The sequence below is a fragment of the Oryzias latipes genome, chromosome 21, assembly GCF_053564925.1.
Source record: "Oryzias latipes strain Hd-rR chromosome 21, Olatipes_Hd-rR_3.1".
NCBI lineage: Eukaryota > Metazoa > Chordata > Actinopteri > Beloniformes > Adrianichthyidae > Oryzias > Oryzias latipes.
In genome coordinates, this window is record NC_136257.1 from 11,999,859 (window position 1) to 12,014,946 (window position 15,088).

At 44.2% G+C, this 15,088-nt stretch overlaps 2 protein-coding genes across 3 annotated transcripts in view; one reads left to right on the forward strand and one right to left on the reverse strand.

Moving 5' to 3' along the window:
• uxs1 (UDP-glucuronate decarboxylase 1) overlaps positions 1–15,088 on the reverse strand; it is a 61,822-nt gene that overhangs the window by 15,567 nt on the left and 31,167 nt on the right. For both annotated transcript variants that reach the window (XM_023950550.2, XM_078940115.1), the window contains 3 exons: positions 14,853–14,957; positions 12,719–12,778; positions 627–748 (listed from right to left, as the gene is read on the reverse strand). In XM_023950550.2, coding sequence (XP_023806318.1) covers positions 627–748; positions 12,719–12,778; positions 14,853–14,957 — 287 coding nt within the window. The remainder of the gene's footprint in view (positions 1–626; positions 749–12,718; positions 12,779–14,852; positions 14,958–15,088) is intronic.
• Positions 2,428–3,734, forward strand: LOC144988874 (uncharacterized). Its single transcript, XM_078940116.1, has 2 exons — positions 2,428–3,163; positions 3,468–3,734. The coding sequence occupies exons 1-2, from the start codon at positions 2,588–2,590 to the stop codon at positions 3,591–3,593; spliced, it is 702 nt and encodes a 233-aa protein (XP_078796242.1). The 5' UTR covers positions 2,428–2,587; the 3' UTR covers positions 3,594–3,734.

Below are 15,088 nucleotides of genomic sequence, written 5' to 3' on the forward strand. Positions count from 1 at the left end.
ATAACTCTAGTTATAAGGAGCCTTAAAGCCTTTTTTGCATCAAAATACACCTTTTTAAAATGTTGAACTCACTTTTATAAACAACTTATAATAAAGTTTTTAATTTGCCAGACTTGATAGGATATGAAGATGTCTAAGATAATAACACCAATAGAATTGATGCTTTATCACATCACCCAAAAGATAGGCTCTTTTCATCTGTTTGCATTGTTTATATTGGCATTTCTGGAAGACGTTATTAATTTTTCATTACAGCCAATAAAAATCCATCCAAAATGACCTCATCTCCAGTGTCTTGACTGCTAGAAAAACATGTTTTTGTTTTGCATCAAGTTATCAATAATGCATAAGAAGGGCTGACGTTTGAAGTTGATTATAGTTCCAGCTTCAAATTCGGGCTTCACACTGATGCAGTGGTTTGTGGACTCTGGAAAAGGGTGAATTTTCCTGGTTCTAATTCAAGAGTTTGGATTGATGTAATAAAGAGGAGCAGATCAGACACATGGGACATGTCATGCTCCGTTACCCTTTAAGCCTTTTACCTGCTGCACTCTGAGGCTTTGGTGTTGTAGGAACAGTGTTTATGTGCACAATTACAATGATTGTGGTTGTTATCATCATTCTACCTGTTTCATATAGGCATAACACATCGTCTCGGCGACACGTTTTCCCTCGTCATAGCAGGCACGGGGGCCGATCGGGTTCACGTGCCCCCAGTAGTCTTCACTCTGGGGGTGCACCTCCGGATCTGAAACCAAAACACACATTTATTTTCAGCTGGTTTTCTATAAACCCTTCACTATTCTGTGTTTCTAAAGAAAAAAGACGGCACAAACCATACTGTCAAATTTGCATCCATTTCTTTCTTTTTCTTTTTCATAAAAACAGCTTTTCAAAATAAAACAGCTGTAATAATGATAATTAATATGCTTCTAAAACCTTTCCCACTGAAATAAAGGATAAAGCAATCAATGCTTTGCCATCCAAGTGTGACATAATGATGGGGGAAAAAGGCCAGATGTGGCTGCGGCTGCTCTGTAAGTCTGAGTCACTATCTGTGATGACCTTGACATTTGTTAACAAATGTAAAAATAATACCCATAAAAACACAAGCATGAATACATCACAGTTTGAAGCTTTAGCTATCTTGTTGACATTTAAACAGATATCAGGGTTGAATAAATTAAGCTAAAGTTCTACAGTATCATAAAAACAAGCGACCTGTAATATAATAACAAACATTTGACTGTTTCGTTTCAAAATGATTTGATTACAATCTAAAACACTACTTTCTTTAACCCCTGAAAAGTTGTTTCCAATAAAAAAGGAACTTTTAAAGACCCACTCCGATGAGTATAGTGTTTTTGGTTCTTTTAATATACATGTTCTTGTTGCAGTTTTCAAATAATGTAGGACAAATATAAAGAAAATTGATCTTTATATGAAGACTTTTATTTTGAAACCACTGCTCTCATTTTGGCGAAGTCACATCAACCGGAATCACCCGCTGGAATTTTTCCCAGTGGAGGAGAAAATAGGAGCTCAAGTCTCGCCTGCCTTCCACTCAAAATGCGCCAAACTTTTGGTTAATCTCATACAGAAGCAACACCTGAATGTATTTTGTGGGGGAGTTTCAGTGATTTAAATCTGACATAAGTTTAAAGTTGGAGATAAACTCTGTGAGACATGTGCAGTTCGCACATTGTCAGGTAATTCATCAAAGCTAAAATGCTCAACTCATTTATTTGACGTTATTTAAAAAAACTGCCAATGACTGACTATATTTCTGTATTTTTCCAGTTTCACTTTGTATCCTAGAAAACAAGAATGTTTATCAAAGCAACATTAAAGAAGTCATGTCTTGTTTTTTAGAATAAAGGTTAGCTAGCTGTCTAGCCGAAAGCTACGTTAGGTTTCAACGAGGACAGTACGTCTTTATTTTAAACATTTCAAATCAGGAGTAGACGAAAAAATATATAGTTTGAAATAGAGCGTATTTGTTGCATAGGAAAAAAAATGTCACGGTTCCTCCGGCTGCTACTCCTCCCCTCCCTGCTCCTTCATTGGAACCAGCTGACCTGCATCATCTCATCACCTGGCAGACCTTCTTAAGGAGATCCATCCCAGCATACTACGCCAGTCCGTTATACTCACTCCGGTGATCACGCCTGGCCTCAAGTTAAGTTACCCTCGCTTTAGTAATCCTAGCTTGTACTTACCGTCTGTCTCACGTCTTCAGGTCTTCACTCCATTGGTCACGCTGGTTCCTCGCTCCACGCTGATTACATCATCCTCGACGTCCTCGCCTTGCCTCAAGCTGGTTACGCTGTCCTCAGCGTTCACGCCTCGCCTCAAGCTGATTACGCTGTCCTCAGCGTCCACGTCTCGCCTCAAGCCGGTCACGCCGCCCTCGGCGCTCCACCACGTCACGGACTGTGAACGCCGTCCTCGGCGCTCCACCTCGCCACAGCAGTTTCCTGCATCCACGACGTCCCCTGACTTCTATAATTAAAACATCCTGTTAAATACAACGCCTTCCTGAGTTTCTTCCGGGTTCCAGCATCTGGGTCTCCCTAGTAGTCCGATCATGACAGAACGGACTGGCCATTACCCAGACCCAGCTGACCCGGAGGGACTCCGCTTGGCCGTCACTCACCAAGGCATCGCTCTGGGACGGCAAGCTGAATCCCTCAACCAGATGGCCGCCGCCCAGCAGGATCTTTTCCGTCGCTTGGACGGTATTTCTCTGGCTCTGACGGATTTAACCTCCCGAGGACCTACTAACGCCTCAGCCAGCAACACGGGTTCCGCCACCGGAAGCCCGGGCCCCGCTGCAGACAAAGCAGCTCACGAAAACATCCGGCTCCTTCCTGAGCCTTTCCTGGGTGACGTAGGAGCCTGCGGGGGATTCCTCCTGCAATGTCGTTTGATCTTCCAGCAGGCACCTCGGCACTATCATGCAGACCACAGCAAAATCACCCTTATAGTGAACTCTCTCCGGGGTAAAGCGCTTCAATGGGCTCAGGCTTACCTGACCGCTAATCCCATCTCTCAAGTTCCTTTCGAACGCTTTTTAGGCGAGTTCCGGCTGGTTTTCGACCAACCCCGCAAGGAGGAGGAGGCCACCCGCCGACTGCTAGCCCTCAAACAACGCCACAGATCCGTGAGTGACCATCTAATAGACTTTCGGATTCTAGCTGTGGAGGCGGGTTGGCCGGATATAGCCCTTAAAGGGGTGTTCTACCAATCCCTTAATGACTCGATTAAAGACCATTTATGTTCGCAACCCGAGGCTAGCTCTTTTGAAGAGCTCGTCACCGCGGCCTTGCGGTCCGACGTGCGTCTCCGTGAACGTCATGCTGAGCGCCCCCGTCAAGACAAGAGACTCCTTACCAGTGCTTCTCCTTCATTCCCTGCTGCTAACTATGTTCATGTTATGTCTCACGATTCTGTCGGACTCTCCACAGAGGAACCGATGCAGATTGGACATTCTAAGCTCACCCCTGAGGAGCGGCAGAGACGAAGAGATGAGGGGGCGTGTTTCTATTGCGGCCAGACCGGTCACCTCGTTCATCAATGTAAGCTTCGTTTAAACTCCCGAACCCCCCGTTAGAAGGCAGGCCACGGGCGGGTCAATCTTCTCTCTCTACCGAGAGACCTTTTCTTTATTTACCTGTCAAGTTAAGTTTTTCTTCTAGTGTTTTTGAAGGTAGAGCCCTTATCGACTCTGGAGCTGAGCAGAGTTTCATTGATGACTGTCTTGTTTCTGAGCTTAACATTCCCACAGAACCTTTGGATATCCCTGTCAGGGCGGCCGGATTGGGTGGTCAGGTCCTCACTCACATAACCCACCGTACTAAGGCCGTTCGTCTCATCACGTCTGGTAATCATCACGAACTCATTCAGTTTTACATTACCAAGACCCCCCAGTCTCCCATCATTCTAGGGTTCCCCTGGCTTCGCGCTCACAACCCCCAGTTCGATTGGGTTAATCTCCACGTTACCAACTGGAGCACTACCTGCATGGCTAATTGTCTTCGTTCCGCCATACCCTCGGTTTCTCCTCGTTGTGATCCAGATCCTGAGGAGATCGATCTTTCTAGGGTTCCTCCGTGCTACCACGATCTTGGGGCTGTTTTCAGTAAGACCAGGGCTGGTTCCCTTCCTCCCCACAGGCCGTACGACTGTTCCATCGAACTAGTTAAAGGCGCTACGCTGCCTAAGAGGAGGCTATTTAATTTATCAGGCCCTGAGAAACTGTCAATGGAAAAATATATCCAGGAAGCCCTCTCGGCTGGTCATATTCGCCCCTCATCCTCTCCGGTCGGTGCGGGGTTCTTCTTCGTCCAGAAGAAGGACAGAACTTTGCGCCCATGCATTGATTACCGCGACCTCAATCAAATTACTGTTAAAAATAAATATTCCCTTCCGCTTATTGACTCTGCTCTACATTCTGTTCAGGACGCTCGAGTCTTTTCCAAGTTGGACCTCCGTAACGCTTATTATTTGGTTCGCATGAGGGAGGGGGACGAGTGGAAGACCGCCTTTAACACCCCACTCGGTCATTTCGAGTATTTGGTGATGCCTTTTGGGCTCACCAACGCTCCTGCTACCTTCCAGAATCTCGTTAACGATGTTCTTCGTGATTTTTTGAACCGCTTCGTCTTTGTTTACCTTGACGACATCCTTATTTATTCACGCGATCTGGATGAACACACCCACCATGTCCGCCAGGTTCTCTCACGGCTTTTAGAGAACCGACTATATGTTAAAGCCGAAAAGTGCGAGTTTCATGTACCCACCATTTCATTTCTGGGTTTCATCATTGACTCTGGTAACATTCACCCCGATCCGGCCAAGATCGCGGCCGTCACCAGCTGGGAACCTCCCACTTCCCGTAAACAACTTCAGAGGTTCCTCGGCTTCGCAAATTTCTACCGTCGCTTCATAAGGAACTATAGCAGCATTGCCGCTCCGTTGACTCAACTCACCTCCGTTACTAAACCGTTTCTCTGGACCCCCGAAGCTCAATCCGCATTCACTAGACTTAAGCACCTCTTTACTTCCGCTCCCATTCTATCACAGCCTGATCCTCTCCGACAGTTCGTTGTCGAGGTCGACGCTTCCGATTCTGGTGTGGGAGCGATTCTTTCCCAACGGGAGGTTGGCTCGGGGAAACTGAAACCATGTGCGTTCTTCTCTAGGAAGCTTTCTACGGCGGAGAGAAATTATGACGTCGGTAACCGCGAACTCCTCGCCATTAAACTCGCTCTGGAGGAATGGCGTCACTGGCTCGAGGGGGCTGAACATCCGTTCATCGTTTGGACGGATCATAAAAATCTCGCCTACCTACGTACAGCTAAACGCCTTAATTCACGTCAGGCCCGTTGGTGCCTTTTTTTTGACAGGTTTGATTTCACTATCACCTACCGGCCGGGTAGCAGGAACATTAAACCAGACGCCCTCTCACGTTTATTTTGTTCAGGGGATGACCAGGACAGCTCTCCCATTATTCCCCCCACATGTATTGTGGGTAATTTGACATGGGACATTGAGAGCAGGGTCATCCAAGCTCAGGGAGAGGAACCTGACCATCCTCCGGCCCCCCCTGGAACTCTTTACGTCCCCTCCTCCCTCCGCTCGGATGTCCTGGTTTGGGGGCACACGTCGCGTATTGCTTGCCATGGCGGCATTCATAGAACCCTGAGGCTCGTGCAACGTAGATTTTTCTGGCCTTCCATGGCTCGGGACGTGAGGGAATTCGTTGCGGCTTGCGACGTCTGCGCCCGCTCTAAGTCTTCCAACTCGCCGCCTGCTGGTCTCCTCCATCCTTTACCTGTTCCGCAGCGGCCCTGGTCCCATCTCGCCATGGACTTCATCACTGGGTTGCCGGCCTCTCAGGATAACACCGTCATTCTTACAGTTGTCGACCGTTTTTCCAAGGCTGCCCATTTCATTCCCCTTCCCAAGCTGCCCACGGCCACCGAGATGGCTGACGTCTTGGTTCGAGAGGTATTCAGGCATCACGGCATACCCAGTGATATTGTCTCCGACCGCGGGCCCCAGTTCATATCCCAGGTCTGGCGGGCTTTCTGTTCTGCTCTGGGTGCCACGGTTAGCCTCACATCCGGTCATCATCCCCAGTCAAATGGGCAAGCGGAGCGTGCAAACCAGGAGCTCGAGGCCGCCCTCCGTTGTGTGGCCGCCCAAAACCCCTCCAACTGGTCTTCATTCCTGGCATGGATCGAGTACGCCCACAACAGCCATCCGTCTGCTGCTACCGGTATGTCCCCGTTTGAAGCGTCCCTCGGATACTCTCCACCCTTGTTCCCCTCCCAGGAGCTGGACTTGGCGGTCCCGTCGGTTCAGCATCACCTGCGACGCGCCCAGCGTATATGGACTCAGGCCAGGGCCGCTCTCCTGCGCACTAGAGAGAGGAACTGCAGGATCGCTAATCGCCACAGGGTGGAGAGCCCCGCCTACCAACCGGGACAGAGGGTTTGGCTGTCTTCACGGGACATACCGCTCCAGGCCACCTCCCGTAAACTGGCTCCACGCTACATTGGACCTTACCCCGTCGAGAGGGTCATAAACCCCTCCTGTGTGCGGCTGCGGCTCCCGGCGGCGCTTAAGGTGCACCCCACGTTTCATGTCTCGCAGCTTAAGCCTGTCCAGGAGAGTCCTTTGTGCCCGCCGTCCGCTTCCCCACCGCCCGCCCGGGTCATCGACGGCGCTCCTGCCTACACCGCCAGCAAGGTGTTGGACGTCCGCCGCCGGGGGCGCGGTTTCCAGTTTCTGGTGGACTGGGAGGGTTACGGTCCGGAGGAGCGCTCATGGATCTCCCGCTCCCTCATTCTGGACCGTACCCTCATTGACGATTTCTTTCGGGACCACCCTGATCGTCGTCCGGGACCGCCTGGGGGCGGTCGTTGAGGGGGGGGTACTGTCACGGTTCCTCCGGCTGCTACTCCTCCCCTCCCTGCTCCTTCATTGGAACCAGCTGACCTGCATCATCTCATCACCTGGCAGACCTTCTTAAGGAGATCCATCCCAGCATACTACGCCAGTCCGTTATACTCACTCCGGTGATCACGCCTGGCCTCAAGTTAAGTTACCCTCGCTTTAGTAATCCTAGCTTGTACTTACCGTCTGTCTCACGTCTTCAGGTCTTCACTCCATTGGTCACGCTGGTTCCTCGCTCCACGCTGATTACATCATCCTCGACGTCCTCGCCTTGCCTCAAGCTGGTTACGCTGTCCTCAGCGTTCACGCCTCGCCTCAAGCTGATTACGCTGTCCTCAGCGTCCACGTCTCGCCTCAAGCCGGTCACGCCGCCCTCGGCGCTCCACCACGTCACGGACTGTGAACGCCGTCCTCGGCGCTCCACCTCGCCACAGCAGTTTCCTGCATCCACGACGTCCCCTGACTTCTATAATTAAAACATCCTGTTAAATACAACGCCTTCCTGAGTTTCTTCCGGGTTCCAGCATCTGGGTCTCCCTAGTAGTCCGATCATGACAAAAAATGGGATCAGAATAAGCTCCATGCTCCACTCTGATGCGTCCACTTGGACCTCTTTGTTTTCCTCGTCAGAGCTGATATCTGGCTCAAAACTGCACGGCTGGAAATATTGCTCACTATGTTTGTTGCATCACTAATGTCAACTTGGGGGTGTGAACAGCTATCTGTACAAACAGATAGCTCCGTTATGGGTGATAGGAATGGGGGCAAGCTTACTCTGGACCAGCGGTCCCGCCCACAGCTCAGAGGTGATTTCTAGGGAACTCCTGCTGCTCTGTAGAAACTATGTCCTAGGTTTTTTGAAAGCTAAGACAAATGTCTGGGATGCAGACATAGATATTTGACAATAGGTCAAAAGATTTTCAGAGTGGGACTTTAAAAACCTATAAAACCTCTGATACTATGCTGAATATAATAGGAAGTGAAATGGTGGTGTAGACTATATTTATCATTATGACTTCTGTGTTTTATTACAAGAACAATTTTGACAGGGAACCCATTATATTAAGCAGAATAGCATAGAAAAGTGTCTTCAAGTCAATACAGTATGGTTCTTAAAACTCATTGGAAAAAAAAAGGAAATGAATGAACAAGTATAAAAGTTTTGCATTCTTAAAAAAATGTACAAGTGCTGAGAGTTTCAGCTGAAATGCTAACATGAGCTTAATTTGTAGAATTGAACATCTTCAGCACTGGGGGTTAATGGTCTGGACCAATGGGAAGCGTCTTCCTAAAAACAGGCTGGATCAGGTGTGATGTGCGGCAAAAACACGTTGGCAACGATAACAGGAAAGGTGACTGAAACAGTTTTGTAGCCAGAGATGTTTTCATTTAGAGACAGTGATGGCAAGAAAGGAGAAAGTGGAACCAGAGGATATTTCAAGAAGTCAGAAGAATCAAGAACAAGAACTCAGAGTGACAGACTTGGTAGATGTTGTAGACCTAAAACCAGTCTGAGGTAGTCAGATAAGTCAGATAAGGATTAGTGAATATAATAGTACAAAATGAATGATGGACAGTAGAACAGAAAACCAATTATGGCCTTCATTTGTGTGGTCAAACAGGAGAGGAGGACGATTGGTGGGAGAGACGGCAGTGGAGAGGAAAGGGTTAAATGAAAGCAGATGACTCATTATGGATAAACCTGGAGGCAGCAGCTGAGAGGGAAAAGAAGAGTCAACTCTGCTGGCCTCTATCTGAGAGGAGGCGACGTTACAAAAGAAAAAACAGCTAGCTCTAATAATTATGTTGCTGCCACTGACAAGCTTGTCAAGTCTCACAAATTGACTGAGGGACTCTGTATAACCTTCTCGCATGGCATGCCACGCATTAATGTTGCTTCGTGATGATAAGAGGAAGCGACAGCAGCAGAGGAATGACAGAACAGGCAGCGGCGTCTCCTGTGGGAACAGGTGACGAGCTGTTCCCACATCCTCACATTAAAAACCAGGCCTTTACATGGGATAATAAAGATCCAATGATCAGGCTCAGCAGCTGGGTTTATAAGGCAGTTTATGTGTGACAGAGCTCTAAGCATCAAGTAAATGATGATATGATATTATGACACAATTACAAACCTCTTTAGGCTGTTCATTAAAACGTGCAATTTTGAAACACTGTAGGAACTGCAGAATGCTTTGAAGTGATTCCTTTGTTGAGCCATTATATTAACTAATGATAAAACAATTTTCATTTATTTTTAGTTAATTACAGCAGTGTTTTTCAACCTTTTTTGAACCAAGGCACACTTTATCTTTGACAAAAATCCCGCGGCACACCAGCATCCAAAACTTGAAAAAAGGAGAAACTCTATAGTCTGTATTGATGTACAGTCCCTCCACAATCTCACATGCATTTTTGTGATAATTGTCGCAGAAAAAGCTGGAAGTTGCTGCTGTTTTTTCCAAAAGATGTAATTAAAGTAAGTTTTCCGTAATACTTTTCAACTAAATTATTTGAAATTTTACCCTGGTCGTTGTTTATTTCTTCCAGTTTATTAACGTGGAATTTAATGTAACCTCACAAAAAACAAATATATTCTTTCTAAATAGGGATTTTTTTATTTTTTATATTTATTTCAATGTTAGTGCAAAGGCAAATGTAATTTTATGAACAATTATATGATCACAATATGTTTGATAGAATTTACACAAAAAGACTAACATTATATTTATGTTTTCTCTAGCTACACAAAAAGTGAACATGTTGAAGTTTTATTAGTTTTTCTTTTGTCTTAATCAAAGATGAAGTCTTGAAAACTTTAAAAAAAAAAAGATATTTCGTTTTAGATGATTACATTGTTTTAATTTAGTATAATAGTGTCTTTTGGCCACTTCACCTTAATCTTATTTCTACAATGTTGTTATTACTTCTTCTTAAGTTTAACATATAAAATAGTCCAGAACTTACTAGAAAAGTGTTACAGTTAGAAAAATGACTTGGACCAAACTCTGGGATGTTTGGCTGTTAATAAACACAAACCTTGAAGGAGAACTAAACTGTTGACCTCTGATTTCATCAAGAAGATTTAAAAACAGTTTCATGTATGTTTGTTGTGGTTTAAGACGTCTAACAAGGACGACTCATTGTACGCTGAGACGCTGTCACTTTAACCCAATGCATCATGGGAGATGTAGTGCGAAAACTGCTGCACATGGCAGACAGACTCGCTTCTTTTAACTTCATTATTTTTGATAACTTGTTCCATGGTCTGAAACCGGATTCTGTGGAAAACTACACCACTAAAGACGAGCTTTAGCTGGTATTTTTGTTGGAACTGAGAGACTTTATGACCAGAATCTGAACAAAGAAGTGAGGACTTTAATCACTTCTGATTGGTCAGACTGATGACGTGTGATTAAGCCTCCAAGAATGATTGGTGGAGACAGTTAAAGGGGCGGGACTTTTCCGAAAACGGCTGAAGCTACGGCTAAAACGTGGTACCGTCATTCTTATCAAAATGTCTTTAATGGAATCAAATAATCACAAAGAAAAAAGTATTTTATGATCTTTCATAGTCCTAGCAGTTTTTTATCGGGGCCTGTTTGGATGAACACAGAGCTGATTTCCTGGAGATGGAAAATGTTTTATATCAGGGAATTACCGTGGGTAATTTCCCACGGCACACCTGACCATCTCCCGTGGCACACTGGTTGAAAAACACTGAATCACAGCATGCTCTTGCTCTGGGAATCAATAACATTATACATTTATATAAGCTTATTCTAACGGATTTATGTTACACTGTTTTATTTCCATCCAGAGTTGCAAAACATTTCAGGATAAAACTTATATATACTTTTTTTTCACAACTTGAACTTACGGAGTCTTTATGGAAGATATCCATATTTTAAGATCAAATAAGGTAAAAAAACAAATAAAAACTAAATACATACTTACCAAAAGAGTACTCATTCACATCATATTCACAGTCAGCTGACCCTCCCTTTAGGGTCTGAATGTTACTGAAACTCCCTTTCCAGACCTTAAATTACATGTCGCTCTGGTCTGTGTCTGTTTAACCCCACCCTTGCTGCTGCAGGCAGGTGGAACACACGTGATCCAGGTAACAAGCTGTAGATGCGCCTGGGAAAAATACCGATAGGCTCTCCAGCTCTTTCTGGAGATCCAGCTCACTAAAAAGAGCCTGTCTTTTGGGCCTGCACGCAGCACTCCAGATCATTTTAGTAAATGTGGGAAAAAAGCTAAATGATTTATTGATATTAACCACATAAGAACGCATGTTATAACTTTTTGTAGCTTAATATAATATGTTAACAAAAAAAGGATGTTTAAAGTCAAAATAAACAGAAAAAATTTGAACATCTCTGAATGTATTTAATGTTTTTTGCCCAGTTTGACTGGGGGTGTGATTTTTCACAAGTGCAACTTATATACCTTGTGCTATCTTGTGGGGTCCAGATGACCCCACTCCCAACGTTAACGTGCCTCCAAGGCGAAACCAACAGAAACCAACCCATCTGATGAGTCATTCAAAAACCTGGCGACTGATGTGGAGTTACAGCAGATACATTTACTAGCGCTCGTCATCATTCATCAAGGGAGACATTTTAGGGTGTTGGGGGGGGAAAAACAGGTGTCTGAGCTTTGAGGTTCTGATCTTGTTTCTTCCTTTTTTAATCTCTCTTGGTCCAGAGAATCTTCTTTTAAAGGGGACTGATAGTGCTGCAGTGCAGACTCTCCCTGCTGTCACCCATGTTAGGTTTATTTGAAGACTTTTGCCTGCCTGTCATCTCTGTAGTTGTTCTCTAATCTCTCTGCCTCCTGTTCCTTTGGGATTTGCTAATGCTGACTTTAACTCCGCCCCCTCCTGCTGGTTACTGGGAGCGGTGTGTAACGTTGCATGGCTGGCCAATCAGGTGAGGTTTATTTTCAAAATAAACCAAATCTTTGGCACAACCTGGCTTTAACCTGTTATGCTCTTCAGATGGTTAAAAAGGCAGAAAGGGATAAAGCAGTGTGCTGCTACATTTTAACACAGCCCAAAAGTGGGGTTAAAAAGTGAGATTAAAAATAGTCTGTTCTTTTTTTGACACCAAGACACCTGGTGCCCAACTTGCCATCTTTCCTCCCTTTACCTGCTCGTGCGTCTGTCTCACTTCCGAGCTGTACAGTGCTTATGTACCATGATGACGACACTCGCCAGAAGATTATTTCAAATTAAAATATTCATTTAGAAGGGAATTTTTAAACCACAATAACTGCCACAGAACATAGAATCTGCTTTACGTATTAAATTCAATGAATTGATTTTTAAAAAATCATCTCTTTTATAAGTCAACTTTTTTCATGACGTATTGAAAATGATACAGTGTCTGATTTTTGACAGTATTACCGTAATACCGCACATGCACAAGGGTTAGGTGTCGCCTGCGACATCTCTGGTGGTAACGGGTTAACAAATAAAAGTTGACTGACTTCTTTAGGTGGTGCTGTGTCTTATTATGTGGCTGTGAAACGGACTGGCGCCTGTCCAGAGTGTACCTCGCTTTCACCCGTGGCTGGGGTAGGCTACAGCAACCCGTGAGCCTCGAAAGGGATTCAGCGGGTCTAGAGGATGGATTGATAGATGGAATGACTCCTGAGTTTAGGGCCAATTAGTTTGATGCATGTTTATTTTAAGCCGTGTGCACATGTCCAAAATACTGAAGTCTCCTTCAAGATGGAGCTGTCTTACCTCCATAGATCTCAGAAGTGGAAGCCAGCAGAAGTCTTGCACCGACACGTTTGGCTAGGCCTGAAAGAAAAATCAGCAAAGCGGAAATCCTCCATGAATGAGATGAAACTAAACTGAGCAGTGCTGCCTTCTTCTGGAATCACATACCTGTACTCTATGAAATGTTCTGGGTTCACAATCACAACATCATACGTTTAATAAAAAAAAAAAAAAAAAAAGCTTTTTAGTCCTGTATTTTGACACTATCTTGTGCTACATGGTTTATTTTCTCGTTCCTCCATTGATGGTGTCTGTAGATCAGGGGTGTTCATTACATGGAACGTGATGGAAGGATGTGGGTAGATCGCGGGCCATCAAAGATAAATAAGGAGCATTTATTGAGGCCTGGGTCGCCCCGCGTGCGTCCTCAATCGGGAGAGTCCTTCCTCCTTTATCAGTTAAGTGCAAGATGGCATCTTCTTCCAGAAGAGGCCGGATGATAATTATTCTCCGTGATGATCTTCCTCAGCGTATTTTGCGACTGCTTCTGAGTCCGCTGATGCCATTTCTTAGTGCGGAGGAAAAATCTTAGTATGGAAAAAAAAAATCACCTCAAAGTTTTTCCGATCCATTCATCCATCCATCCATCCAACCATCCATCCATCCATCCATCCATCCATCCATCCATCCATCCATCCATCCATCCAACCATCCATCAAAGCTTGTTGTCTCAAAACTAGCTCACATACCAGAAAAGTGTGGCCATATTTTCCAAAACTTTGAAGTGTTTTTTTCTCTCCGTATGACTGAGAATATGTAAATACACGCAGATGCTCCTTAATAAAAACTACAAGACTATATAAACAACTCTTATTTGTATTTATTGGCTCTGCGTGGGTAGCAACACATCAAAGAACCTTCCAAGGCTCAGTTCCAATGTGCTTCATCTCAGCGACACGATTTATTGCTTCTGCTGAAATATTTCTACAAGCAGGAGCTTTCAGAAGGTGGTGATTACGTTGATCTGTTTAAAGAGTTTCTTTGTACTTTGTACTAAGCTTTAAGTTGACGTTAGACCGTACCAAAAAGTAGAAAAAGGTCATGACGTTATAACTACCGTAGGTATTTACACTTTCAAATTTATCCCAATATCCTAAAAACCTGCACCACTGACTCGTGTGAAATCAAAGGAAAAGTTCAATTCCATAAAACAGAGTTTATACCAAATTAAAAAAAAAAAAATCAAAAGAAAATGTGCTCCTAATATTTAAGTAAATTAAACCAGGGGTTCTTAAAAAAATTTAATTTAAGTTTAGAATTTCATCAAAGCATAACGGATAGGCAACTCCAGGCCTTGAGGGCCATGTGTCTCCATGATTTCCAAAAGTCAAAGACCTACTCATGACTGATATAACCTGATTCAGGTATGTCCATGCCAGAGCAGGGTATGTTGGAAAACACGCAGGAATGCCTGCAGTTGCCCATCTCTGCTCTAGAGCAAAGTCTGGACAGATGAGGGGGGACACAGTATGTAAGCAACACTGGTCACATTGCAGTTTTAGAACTCATTGTTTAAATAACTAACCATAAAGGGTTTACAGTTCTCCTTCGCTATATCGCAGTTTACTTTTTGATCCTGTCCAGAATGTCCAGAATTCAGTTTGCTAAATCTGCATTTATCTTCGATTGTGATCAGATCGTTTTTTTCATTTTCTAATACTGGACTTGTATTTCTATGAAGGTTGGAATTTTGAAAGTTTAAACAAGAGAGAAAAGTGAGAAAATGTTCATGTCTGTCTGAGAAAAGTGTACAAAACATGTAGTGAGGAGTAATACAGCCATAAAACATATATTATCCTTCTTTACAGATTTCCTCTATCCCAGGTTATTTTAGAAACGTAACCCCTGGGATAAATGACAGAACACTTTACAGTAATTCTTTTTTTAGGGCTACATTATTCCTTTAAGCTTTTGATTGAAAATGATAACAGTATTTTCATTAACAAGCTCAAGTTTAAATCTTCTTTCTCTTTCGGCTTTTCCCATCAGGGGTCGCCACAGCGAATCATCGTTTTCCACTTCACTCTATCATGAACATCTTCTACCCTAACATTAGCCTAGCTCAAGTTTAAATGAATTATATAAAGTTACTTACCGAGCATGTTAAGAGTTCCAATTGTGTTGGTCTTCAGCGTTTTGATGGGATTGTACATGTAATTTGGAGGAGAGGCTGGAGATGCCAGGTGATAAATCTGGTCAACTATAAATAAAGCAAACAAGACAATCATCTTGTTGTCAGGCAAAGATGTTGAGATGCAGAACAATTGTTATCCCTGCTAATTATTTAAGCGCAGAACAAGGGCATAAATTATTCCACAAGATTAATACGTT